General features: G+C 40.3%; 1 protein-coding gene across 1 annotated transcript; it reads left to right on the top strand.

Moving 5' to 3' along the window:
• Nucleotides 1–5,163: 5,163 nt before the first annotated feature.
• Nucleotides 5,164–6,004, top strand: LOC149753368 (uncharacterized). Its single transcript, XM_089923733.1, has 2 exons — nucleotides 5,164–5,871; nucleotides 5,948–6,004. The coding sequence occupies exons 1-2, from the start codon at nucleotides 5,164–5,166 to the stop codon at nucleotides 6,002–6,004; spliced, it is 765 nt and encodes a 254-aa protein (XP_089779859.1).
• Nucleotides 6,005–13,913: the final 7,909 nt, after the last annotated feature.

A 13,913-nucleotide genomic window follows, 5' to 3' on the forward strand; every position in this document is an offset into this window, starting at 1 on the left:
CGAAAATCCTATAGGATGAGTGGGTTAGGCCAGTACAATTAGTAAGATCATAGGATTATAAGTTAGGCTTGGCCTATATTCATAAACATCTAGGAGTAGCTTTAGAGTGGGCCGCCCAAATCCTATAGGTAGGGCATCCTCAAACCCTAATGATCCCAACCTCTCTTGCCCTCCCTCTTTCTCACCGTCCTAATTTTCTTCTCTAGTTTCTATTTCACCTTCGGATTTTCATGGGCACTGTGAACCACAAATGTCATATGTTTTATAAGCCAAGCTTCAACTCCATGATGCTTGCTTACGAGTGAAAAGATCTGATCCAAACTTGGCCCAATTCTGACCTGACCGGACCCATACATGGTTATGGGTCAAGTTGGGTTGGATTCGAATACTTGGTACGCTAGACTAGAACCTGTAGGTGTTTCAATCGATGACTATTGCCCACATCTTATCCATCTAAGAATCAAGTTGAATTAGTATTCAGTCTAGATTTGGAAGGATTTGTTTGGATGATTGGGCTGAAAATTTTATAGGATTCGTGGGTTGGGCCAGTTTAGCCATCAAAATCATATGATTATAGGTTGGGCTAGGCCCATATTCATAAATACCTAGGTGCAACTTTGGAGTGGGCTGTCTGAATCCCAAAGGTAGGGCATCCTCAAACTCTAATGATCCAAACCTCTCAAGGCCTTCCCCTTTCTCACTGTCCTGATTTCCTTCTGTAGCTTCTATTCCACTATCAGATTTCTATAGGCACTATGAACCGCAGATGCCATATGTTTTATGGGCCAAGTTTCAACTCCGTGTTGCTTGCTTAAAGTGAAAAGATAAAGTCTAAACCTGGCCCAATTGTGACTTGACCGGATCCATACATGGTTATGGGTTGGGTCATGTCAGGTTGGGTTCGAATACCTAGTAAGTCAAACTAGGATCTGCAAGTGTTTCAGTCAATAAGTATCGCCCAAGCCTTATCCATCCAAGAACCGAGTTGGCTCAGTATGCGAGTTCCGATTTGAAAAGACCTATTTGGATGAACAGGCTTAAAATTGTACAGGATTCATGGGTTGAGCCAGTACAAGCAGCAAAAATATAAGATTACAGACTGGGCTAGACTTATATTCATAAATACCTATAAGTAGTTTTCAAGTAAGTTGATCCAAATCCCATAGCGAGAAAAAAAAAAGATGCATGCCTTATCTATGGGATTCGGGCAACCTACTTCAAAGCTATTTATGGGTATTTAAGAATATAGGTCTAACTCAACATGTAATCCTATGATTTTGCTGGTTGTACTGGCTCAACTCACGAATTCCATAAAATTTTCAGCTGAATCATGCAACTGGGCTTGAAATGTTCACAAAATCCAATAGATCAATGGGTCAAATCCTAGTATATATACACATTCATGCCCTACCTATTACATATTACGGTTTTAGAAAACATCAATTCCCTTTGTACAGTCAAAATAAGTCACTAAAAACATGGTTAAAATCAGTCTCGAACCTCATGTGGATTATATAATCAAGTTGGGTCCTATATATCTACGCCGATAGACTATTATTAGATTGAGACTGTGACACACAAAAGTTTTAGAAGTCTACTTTTACGCCCATACATGACGTGCTTGAGGTAGGTTGACATCCCTGTTCATGGTTATACTTACAAATTTCAGTGGATTGGATCGATCCATTTTATATTTAAAACCAATCAGAAAACCAGCTAATCCAGTCCAAACCAAACTTTTTATGGATCATGCTTGGATTTGAAAATGTGGGATGAATCAAATGATACTTGATCTGAAGTAAACTTATTATAACTATTAAAAATGCCTTTTTTTCATCTTAGTCCTCATCGAATTTTAAGAAGTCCTTATGTTGTGTAGTAGTTAGTCGTACTTGGTCATCCTTTCACGTAGTTGATGATAAGTTGCATGTTGTTGTTAAATGATATACCAAATAGTTTGCTGATAATCCACTACGATGGTATAGTTGTTGTTTTCTTTATAATATATTTACATGTCATAATAAAACTAAATGCATATATTTTTTACTATCGTTTGTTCTTGGCATATCGTTGGCTTGGTAAATGCTATCATTGTGTGTCATTATGTGCAAATATTCTCCACCTTTCACATGAATCGTCTGATTAAAAAAAAAAGGACATGGATCAGCCTTTATTCGGCTAATCTAGTCCAATCCATTTGCATCCCGGCCCTATGGCTAGTTGCATGACAACCCTAGACTAGTAGCGCCGATAGCACTGATTGGGGGGCTTAAAGAATAATCTCTAACTTAAGGCACTTGTGGTTTACGTATTTCAACCTTGAGGTTAGTTCATAATAAGATAAATTATTCTAAGTTTGAAACTAACTATTTTATTTACATTATCAAAGTATAATATATAATTATTTGATTATTCATGCCAGATCCCATTATATCTAAAATTCATTTGGTTTAGCTGAAAGTTGATGATATAGTCTTTATTTGGGATTTTAGCCTTCACATTATGTTTCTTTCAATAAAAATAACAATTCCAACTTTGAAGTCAAATTTGTCAAACTATTTGCGCACAATGATCAAAGAACTACATTATCCAACATTTGAGGCTAAGATAATCACCTTGTCATTCCCTCTTAGTAATCACCCTCTATCTTCCAAGGTAGAAGCCATTATCCTTGTCTTTGTTTTTTTAATGTGCTTGAAGCATTGAAAGTTGTTCTCCCATTTACTTTAGTGCTTGTAAGTTTGGATCACACATCAGAGCTCCATAGATAAAATCTTAGGCTCTGATACTAACTTGATCCAATTAGAGATAAAAAAATATCTTTTATCTACTTACATGGAACTCTCAAAAATAATAATAAAATAAAAAATGAAAGTAAGTTTCTGATCACCTTTTGTTTCTAGTAGTTTTCTATAAATCATTACTCAAGTTCTCCATTTATATTAATAAGGTCATCCTTTTTCAATTAAGATCAGATTTCTTTTCTAATTAAAAGATGTTAGTTTTTTTCTAAAATAGTAAATAATTTGTCTTAGAACAAGATCATGATTACTGCATGAACTTTACCTTTTATTATATCACCTAATTCCTTCTATATTAGAATATTTGCTGGTCTTATCCACAAAGGAAAGTTTTACTTTAATTTGGCAATTTCGAGATCCAAACATTGTTGTACCCAGACATGGGTAAGGTGCAATGGACTTTTTGGAGACAGGCAAATCTTTATAAATCTCTAAAAGTTATCCAATTTCAAGAAGGAGAATCTATATATGCGGTCATATGGGAAAGTTATAGCCTTCAAAAGTTTTGGTGTGCAATTCAATCTTAGATTTGGTAAATCTTGCTTCCAAACCTTGTCCAAAACTACTTAAGTGGCTAGAGTGACCCTTAGTAGGCCTGATGATCTTCTTGGATTATTTGTGGCTACGATTCTTTTGAAAGAAGTTTGGTCAGATGTTAAGCTTGAAAATTGTAGTCCTAGGCCAAAGCATTTCTACAATGGTCCTATTAAGTTGAAGGTGAAAGGCCTAAAATCTAGTAAGGAGAGATGTGAGAAGCTTTCTATTTATCTCTTTTATGCATCTTATTTCATTATTTTTGTCTTTGCAATCTATTATTTTCTTTCTTCTGCATGTTCCCTTTGTTAAAATATTTGCAGAAAAAGAGAACAACAAGAGAAAAAGAGAGAGAAAAGTAATTTTATTTTTTTATTCCAGTACATTCGGTACATCTCAGAGATTATATATACTAGTCTATACAAGTAAATAATATAGGCTGATATAGGATCATGTTAATAAAAAAAATAATACGTACAAATACAAGTTCTTATGTGATTTCTAGAATCACTCTAACAAGATCATGCTAATAAAAAAATAACACTCACTAATACAAGTTGTTATATAATTTCTAAAATCACTCTAACAAGATCATGCTAATAAAGAAAAATAATACTGATCAATACAAGATCATGCTAATAAATGAACTGATACAGGTTGTTATGTGATCTCTAAAATTACGCTAACATCTCTTCTCAAACTCAAGATGACACTATAAGTGCCAACTTAAGTTTAGAAACTAGATCACGAATATACATAAAAACTGACGCATTAGATTAAGAGCTGAAGTAGCAGCTCAAAAACTAATGTAATAGACTAAGATCTGACATAGTAGCACAGAGGTTGACATGGTGATAGATCAAGAGCTGGTGTTGTAGCATAGAGCCTGATGTGGCAGAACATGAGTTATTATAGCAGCTTACGCTAATACTTTTATCTATTTCGTAGCACTTGCTACTATGGAAAAAGGTGCAACCTTACCCTAATTTTCTTGATGACTTCAGCATTGTCAAGTTTTGCGTAATGAACTCCAAATTGATTTTAACAATCTTTTTTATTGGGAATCATTTGAAGGTAATGGGCAAATGTTATATCATTATGAGTAGGAGAAAAATTGCAAAGAAATCTTTCTTAAGAAACAATTTATTGAGGACATTCTACATAAGAAACATGTGTAATATATAGACAAGTAAGGGGTGTCCTAGACTAAATACATAACATGTTTTTTAAGGATTCCCTCATCATGCATGTGACAAATGCTTCGAACAAACAACTATTTTATATTAAAAGAGTAGAACCGGCAAAAATGGCTTCAAATTGTTATTGAAGAGCATGAGCACTACTATTCCCCGCTACTATTAATATAATATCGTTGTTTTTGATATCACACAATGTGTGAGATGTGTGACAAAAAAGTTTTCCGAAGAAAAAGAAGTTCATCTCAGTTCCTAGAAGAAGGATTTTGCAGTGCAAGGTAGCTTTATTTTTTAGGGTTAACAAGTATATTTTCTTCATAAATTTGATCTCATATACCTCTAACATATAATTTTGCATTACATATACCTTAATTATCGTAATTACTTTTTTCTTCTTGTGTGTCTGTGCGCGAGAAAGAGAGATCAGCAGGTTCGAGCAGAGAGCGGGAGAGAGGAGAGAGAAGGAGTGACTCGGGATGCGTACCTAGGTGCGCCAACTTCCGTGCGGTGGGTGGGGCTTTTCCCCAAACACCTGGAGTGAGTGAGGAGGGGGTCCACGTCGCTTGGGGTGGGTGCTTTGTTACCTGTGTTATTGGTGGAGCATTTTAACGAACATTTGGCGGTAGCGGAGGATGGCGACACGGGGTCCTGCTGAACCGGAGAAGAAGAAGACGGAGGCGGGCTTGGGGGAGAAAGGGACTCAGCCTCATCTGAAGGCGGCCGAGAAGGCCCGGACGTGGGCGGACGTGGCAAAGGGCCCGTCGAGGGTGCCGATCTGGACTAATCACCAGATCTCGGCGGCGGAGCTGGACGCCCTGAAGCGGCGGTTCACGGACGTGGTGGAGTTCTCGCCGGAGAAGATGGAGATGGGCAGGGCGGCATGGCGAGACACGGCAGTGATCATGCGCAGTTTGGGTCGCCGTGTGCCGGTGGAATGGATCAAGCGGGAGCTACGGGTGGCCGGGAAACTTGACTACGACGTTGAGGATTTCCTGATGGCAGATGAGACCTTTGTGTTTCGATTCCAGAGTGAGAGGGATCGGGAGGCTGCAATGGAGGCTGGACCGTGGCTGGTGGCTGGTCAGCTCCTAGCCATGGAACGCTGGCGGCCAAATTTTGTTCCGGGGACCAACCAACTATGTAGGGCTGTTGTGTGGTTAAGGCTGCCCAGTCTCCCGACGGAATACTGGACAAAGGAGTTAATCTGGGATATAGCAGCAAAAGCCGGGCGACCTCTGGCTCTGGACAAGGTCACCGACCAGGGCCGGAAGCTGGGATTCGCTCGCGTCAAGGTGGAGCTGGATGCCGGCATGCCGATCAGGCCTGGGACCTTCATCCAGGTAAGTTCTGATCTTCACTGGCAGGCCTTCCGCTACGAGAACCTACCTGGGTTCTGCTTCAAATGCGCTCGGCTAGGGCATGGGGAGGGGGCCTGCCCCTTTCCTACGACTCCGGCGATGCCCGGAGAACTAGGAGACCAGCGGACCAAGGTGGATGGGTCTTCCCAGGATCCGATCTTTGAGTCGGAGGAGGGGGATGAGTCGGGGTGCCGACTTCCTTTCGGTCCGTGGTTGTCGACTACCAAGCTACGGCAGCCCAAGGTGAACAAGCCGGTGAAACAGCCGGTCGAGCTGAAGGCCGACCACACGCCGGTGCGGGAGCCTTCCGGGTCGGGGCCGCGGTCCCCCAAGGCTGCACCGAATCCTTCCGTGTCGCCGACGGACACGGACGGATGGCAGAAGCCAACCAAGTTGTTGCCCAGAGATGGTCACCCAAGAGGGGGGGTGAATTGGGTGTTTTAAAACTTTTGTCTAATTAAAAAAAAATAAAACACACAAATGTATGAGCTAACGCTAAAATAAAGCTATGAAGACAAACAATCGCAAACACAAGCTTTTATAGTGGTTCGGAGCCTCCACTGCTCCTACATCCACTCCCCAAAGCACCTTTGGGAATTTCCACTATAATCCACGATTATAGTACGGTAGTTTTGCGAGTTCACTACCCAACTCGTTGTTTTACACCGGGCTAACAACAAACCCTATAACCCCCAATTTCACTTAGGCTTGGGACGCCTTTTCCTTGTTCCAAGTCCCTTGACTGGAACAAGCACCACAATGAAAGGTTTTACAAAGGATTGAAAAGCTCTAAATAAGCAAATATGACAATGATAAACAATAGAACCCGGAAGAATCCTTTTGCCGTTGGAAGCGTGGGAAATGATGATTCTTCCGATGTGGATCGCGTAGGCTTGAGTATGAGCTTTGAATCCCGAGCGGAAGAGAGTGGTTGAGCTTGAAATCACTTGGGAAGCTTGAAAGCACTTGATTTCTTCACTTGAATGCACTCACTCCCTTGAACTTCTCTCTCTTGCTTCTCTCTTAAATGATCTAGCTTTTGGTTGGTGAAGAGTTGTTGAGAAGCACTTAAGAGGTCCCTTTTATAGCCCAAAAAGCAAATATAGCCGTTAGAGATAAAGTAAAAGAGATTTGAAATTCAAACCAAACTGCAAAAGTTGTCAGTCGCGTCCCAGGCGCTCCGGAGATGTCTCCGCTTCAACGCGAGACGTCTCGGCTGTATAAATTTACTTTTCACTTTGTTTGGGGTCGACTCGGCACTTTACGAGGACGACTCTGGAATTGTATTGTTTGAATCCTTGTTTTTCTGTTTTTCTGAGAGGGTCGTCTCTGTACTTTACGGGGACGTCTCGGCTTGTTTGCACTTTTTGCATGGGGACGACTCCGCTGCCTTGGGGACGACTCCGCTGTTATAACTCCGAAAAACATGTCTTCTGGAATTCTCTGAGAGAGTCGACTCCGCTCTTTCAGGGGACGTCTCCGCTGCCTTATCACCGAAAATGACATCCTCTGGAAAACCCTGAGAGAGCCGACTCCACTACCTCGGGGACGACTCGGGAAGTCTGCTTTTTACTTGCGGGGACGACTCCGCGTATGGTGGGGACGTCTCGCGCATATCTCTTGAAAACTGCCTTTCTGCTGCCACTGAGAGAGTCGACTCCGCTACTGAGAGAGTCGACTCCGCTATCGCGGGGACGACCCGGCAGGTGCCGGGGACGTCTCCAGACGTGTCAGTTCTTCCTGTTTGTGCCAGAGACGTCTCTGAGACAACCCGGAGACGTCTCGGCTGTCCCTCAACTTTTTCTTTCATCTCAAAAATTCTTCAATAAGTCCTTACAAGATCATGGAAACTTGCCTAGACATTTCTTAACAATATTCTTAATAAAATACATGAAATCCTCAATTAAATTGTTAAGATAAATGGAATTATACTCTAGTATTTTGTATTCATCAAAATCCATTAGGAGGTCAACAATCTCCCCCTTTTTGATGATGACAAAACACTGAGTATATGCAAAATTCGAAATTTAAACATATACACAGTATTTGATCAGATGTACAAGCATAATGTTTTGATTAGAGCTAGATACAGTGTGCATAATTCAAAATAGTCAATTTTCAGTTCTATCGTTATGCATAAGATTGATCTTTATAGCTCTTAAGCAATTTTAGCATATCAACCGAATTTGAATTAAGTTAAAATTTGAAAGCTAAATTCTTTTTGACTCCCCCTTTCTTTCCCAGAAGGGCAATTATCTAAAAGCCAATATTTTTCAATTTTATCTTTTCTAATTCAACTTTGGAGTATGAATTTCGTATTTTGCATTTCAATGTATCCAATATCCATATTGGTTCTACTCTTGGTTCTACTCCCCCTTCTATATATCTACTCCCCCTTTTTGTCATCAACAATGAAGGGGACAAATTATCCTTCCATGAACTACTCAAGGAGATTCAAGTTGTGCTCCCCCTGTCCAAGTTATTTCTATTAAAGAATTTTAGTCATTCATATCACTCCCCCTTTGTTTTGGAATTCATTTCAGACTCCTCTTTTTGTTTAACATAGTTATCACAAGATGTGCTCCCCCTGTGTCATATGCATGGATAAGTTGTGTTGAATTTGAATACTTAAGGTATGTTATGAGATTTTTATGGCACATCACAAGAAACACATACACAGTCACAGAATCACATACACAGTAGCACATACACAAGGTTTCAAAAGAAATTGTATTCATGTATCATTGTAAACCTTTGAAGTCAGTACATAGTTAAAAGAAGAAATCATTACAAGTATTGATTTCTACTACAAAAAGTGTTTCAAAATAGCCTAGGGTATACAAAAAGAAGATCCCTAGATGTCTACAAAAAGTCCCTTATCGGCGACGTTGCTCATAAGCCCTACAAGCTGCATCTATAAATACATTGATTGAATCCATTAGGGTCTTGAACTGATCTCCCTGTGACTTATGGAAGGCTGCCACGAGTGCTTCAAATTCTATGGTTGCCATTTCAATTCTTCCTCTAAGTTGGGCAACCAAGGTGCCCACATTTTCTTCTGGGCTTGTCAACTCTTTAAGACTCTTTGAAATGGTCTTCAAGCTGTCCTTTAGCTCAATTGATCTGAATGTTTGGGTGGCACCCACACCAACTATTTCTTGCGTTGTAGCTTCAATTTGAGCTCTAATTTCCTTCAGCTCTTGTAGAAGCCCTTCATGTGAAGCTCTGTGGAGTGATTGATTAAAACCCCATTTGATTTTGATGAGCTCAAAGCATTTGAGTATATCTTGTGATTACTAATGAATTTAATTGAGTGTTTCAGTAAAAATCCTGTCCAAGTGTCTCTAGATTTGGTTCATAGTATTTTGGATAAGTTAAGAAGTCTGCTGAACCAAAGTCTGAGACTCGAGTCGACTCCCGAGTATCACGAGTCGACTCCAAGCGTATCAAGTTCACTGGCACGAGCTCGAGTCGACTCCAGACTAGTACGAGTCGACTCCGACTGAGAACAGAAAGAAGAACAGAAAGCCTCATCTCAGAACCTGTCAACGAGTCGACTCCTGAAGTGCGCGAGTCGACTCCAATGTTCAACGAGTCGACTCCAGGGTAGTAAGAGTCGACTCCAAGAGGTACACAAAGAAAAGTCAGAGAGCAGTTTTTCGGGTCTGAGATTCGAGTCGACTCCAGTGGAACGCGAGTCGACTCCGATGGTTGGCAGGTCGACTCCAAAGAAAGCATGAGTCGACTCTCAGCGGAACACAAGGAAAAAGTCAGAGAGCATTTTTGGGACTCTGAGATTCGAGTCGACTCCCGCATTGCACGAGTCGACTCCGAGACTCCGCGACCATCGACAGACAGAAAACCATGTTACTGCCTCTGAGATTCGAGTCGACTCCCAGACAGCTCGAGTCGACTCCAAGACAAGCTTCACGTCAAAAGGCAGAAGACCAACTTTCGGAAACTGAGAGCCGAGTCGACTCCAAGGAAGTTCGAGTCGACTCCAAGACTGGATGAGCCAAAAGACAGAGGATCGGGAGTTCGGGCTCTGAGATTCGAGTCGACTCCAAGGACAGTCGAGTCGACTCGAGTGGACAAAATTCAAAATTGGATCCACGGACTTCTGTGGATGAGCCGACTCCAAAATTGCCAGGTCAGCTCCAGAAGTTGGCGAGTCGACTCCGGGTCAAGACGAGTCGACTCCCAGTCGTGACGGCAACTTTAATTCAAATTTGGAACAGTTGCCGAGTCGACTCCAGAAAAGCTTGAGTCGACTCCCGCTACAGCCGAGTCGACTCCTGATCGCGCGAGTCGACTCCAACCCACCAACGGTCATATTGTCAGGCTGCGCAGAGTGTGCAGAACGGACAGAAAAAGCAGTGTAACGGCTAGTTTCCGTAGGGGTTGGCTTAAATAGCCACAGAAGACTGTAGCAAGGCAGAGAACAACCATTCCACTCCAAGCATTCAAGCTTTCAAGCTCTGCAACGTGCTCTTCAACGAAAAAGAGGAAGATCAGCATTTACTGCAACCAACTACATCTTTCCAGCTATTAAAGCCTCCTCCTCCTGCATTCAAGTCGACTACTCATTCGAGAGGAGATCGGAGTTCAAGAAGCCATTCCTCTACTTCAGCTTAAAAGCGTTTGAGGGCTTCTAAACTCCTCTTTTGATTATATTGTTTTACATCTGCTTTTGAGAAGTTTATTTTCCTTTCTTTCTATAACTTGTATTTACTTGGTTCAATCGGGGGATTGAATCAAGGGGACTAAGGTTGGTTGGTGAGCCAAGTTAAAAACCAACGTGTGTAAGGGTTTGATTGTGAGCCCGGGAAAACAATCGGGGTTGGTTCTAGTCGGTGAGCCTGGGAAAACCGACCGAGTTCGTTGTGAGCTCGTAAAACAACAAGTTTGGTTGTGAGCTTGCAAAACAACCGGCTGTAATCCAAGGGGGTTATAGTGAAATTCCCAAGTGAGACTTGGGGAGTGGACGTAGGAGCAAGGATTAGCTCCGAACCACTATAAAACCTTGTGTTTGTGATTGATTGGCTCTTTTCTTCTTACTCTCACATCACTCACAGCACTTAGGATTAATTAAATAACTTGCAATAGTTTTTAATTAATCATCCATAACGTTTTAAATATCTAAGTTAATTTTAAAACCCAATTCACCCCCCCTCTTGGGTTGTCTATCTGGGCAACAAGTGGTATCAGAGTCTAAACTCTTCCACCCAAGAGTAAAAGATCGAAATGACAACCCCATTTGGATCTTCCCACATTGAGGGTCAGTCCACCCAAAGACCCCCATTCTTTAATGGGTCTGACTACTCATATTGGAAGGCTAGGATGAGAATATTCATCCAAGCCCAAAACTATGAGATGTGGACTATTGTAGTAAATGGGCCATACATCCCATCCATATATGTAGAGGGTGTCAAGGTACCCAAACTAGAAACGGATTGGGATGAACATGACATGAGGAAGGCACAACTTAATTCCAAAGCTATGAATGTACTCTATTGTGCCTTAGATAGAAATGAATTCAATAGGGTTTCAACTTGCAATTCTGCAAAAGAAATTTGGGACAGACTTGAAGTGACCCATGAGGGCACGAATCAAGTCAAGGAATCCAAAATAAACATCTTGGTTCATAAATATGAACTATTTAAAATGGATTCAAATGAAACAATCACATGCATGTTCACTAGGTTTACTGATATTGTCAATGGCCTAAAAAGCCTTGGCAAGAACTATACTAACAGTGAGCTTGTCAGGAAAATCCTTCGGTGTCTACCAAGGTCGTGAGAAGCTAAAGTGACGGCAATCCAAGAAGCCAAGGACTTGAATAAGCTACCACTTGAGGAGCTTCTTGGATCCCTTATGACGCACGAGCTCACCATGAAACAACACAACGAGGAAGAGTCCTCCCATAAGAAAAAGGTAATAGCTTTAAAATCTACTTCATCTAACAAAGACTTATCTTGCAGTAGCAGTAGTGAAGAAGAAGAAGATGAGGAAGATGGTGGTGAGGCACTTCTTGTGCGCAAGTTCAAGAAATTCATCAACCACAAGAAGTCCCATCATCAAAGGAGAGGCCCCTCAAATTCCTACCGCAAGGACAAAGGTAAGGAAAGAGAAAATGAGGGGATTGGGTGCTATGAGTGCAAAAAGCCGGGACACATCAGAGCTGAGTGTCCCTTACTAAAGAAGGGCAGCAAGTACAAGAAGAAGAAGAAAGCCCTTGTCACCACCCTATCGGACTCCGACGCATCATCTTCATCATCGGATGAAGAAAAGAAGAGAAGGCCAATTTCTGCTTCATGGCCAACGAAAACGAGGTAACTTCCGATACGCATTTTGATTTTACATTTGATGAACTTTATGATGCGTTTAATGAATTAATGATTGAATATAAGAATATAAATGTTAAAAACAGAGAACTAAAAGTAACTAACCAAACTTACATTCATAAGCATGATTCATTAATTAAGGATAAAGATAATCTTACCAAAGAAAATCTAGAACTTAAGACAAGCAACCAACTCTTAATTAAGAAAACTAACAACTTAACGAAAGATAATGAAAAACTAACTAAGGAACTTTCAGAACTTAAAAATCATAAACAAATCTTAAACAAGGATCTCACAAAAGAACTAAATGATTTAAAAGCAGAAAATCAAACATTAACTAAAGAACTTGGAAGATACAAATCTTTAGTTGAAAGGTTTACATATAGTTCTGAAAAGTTAAATATGATACTTAATAATCAACGAGCCGTATTTAATAAAGCGGGTTTAGGATATAAACCAAGAAATAAACAAAAACTTCTCAGTAACTTCTTTGTTAAAGCTGGGAAAACTAAAATTAAGAAAATAACTTGCTTTTGTTGTGGTACAGTAGGTCATAAAGCAAATGTGTGTAATTTTAGGAAAAGTAAAACTAAAAGAAAAATTAAAAAGGTATGGGTTCCAAAAGGAACCAACTTGACTAACCATGAAGGACCCAAGAAAACTTGGGTACCTAAGATGACATGATTTGCTTGTGTAGGAGTGTCTTGCAGCCAAAGTCAACAAAAACTGCTGGTATTTGGATAGTGGCTGCTCAAGGCACATGACGGGTGATAAAGATCAATTTTTCACCCTTGAAGGTAAGAAGGGAGGTGCTGTGACTTTTGGAGACAACAACCAAGGTCACATCATTGGTATTGGTAAAGTTCAAATCACCCCTTCTACTTTTATAGATAATGTTAGATATGTTGATGGTCTTAAGCATAACTTGTTAAGCATTAGTCAATTATGTGATAAAGGATATGATGTTATGTTTAAACCATCACTATGCATTATAACAAATCCTAATGATAATAGTTTAGTTTTTAAAGGAATTAGACGTGGAAATGTATATGTTGTAGACCTAGAAGATCTTGCAAAACATAACCAATGTCTAGTTGTAAATGAAACTAAAGATAATGATGCTAGTTGGTTATGGCACCGTAAGTTAGGTCATGCAAGCATTGACACAATAACTAAACTAGTTAAAAGAGACTCCGTGATAGGTTTGCCAAAATTAAAATTTGAAAAGAACAAAATATGTGAAGCATGTCAATTTGGCAAACAATCTAGGAACTCTTTTAAATCCATAAAATGTGTCTCTACTTCTAGGCCTCTAGAATTACTACACATGGACCTATTTGGTCCAACTAGAACAACAAGCCTAGGTGGAAATAAATATGGTCTAGTTATAGTAGATGATTACTCTAGGTACACATGGGTCATGTTTCTAGCGCATAAGGATCAAGCATTTTCTATGTTTAAGAAGTTCCATAAGGAAGTAACAAATGCTAGAGAGTCTTCAGTCATAGCCATTAGAAGTGACCATGGTACCGAATTCGAAAATCAATTATTTGATGAATTTTGTAGTAAAAAGGGGATAACCCATAATTTTTCTGCACCTAGGACACCACAACAAAATGGAGTTGTGGAAAGGAAGAATAGAACACTAGAGGAAATGGCTAGGACTATGTTATGTGAAAG

This window comes from Phoenix dactylifera, chromosome 6, assembly GCF_051530095.1.
Source record: "Phoenix dactylifera cultivar Ajwa chromosome 6, Ajwa_hap1_PhDact_Kaust_v1.1, whole genome shotgun sequence".
Lineage (NCBI taxonomy): Eukaryota > Viridiplantae > Streptophyta > Magnoliopsida > Arecales > Arecaceae > Phoenix > Phoenix dactylifera.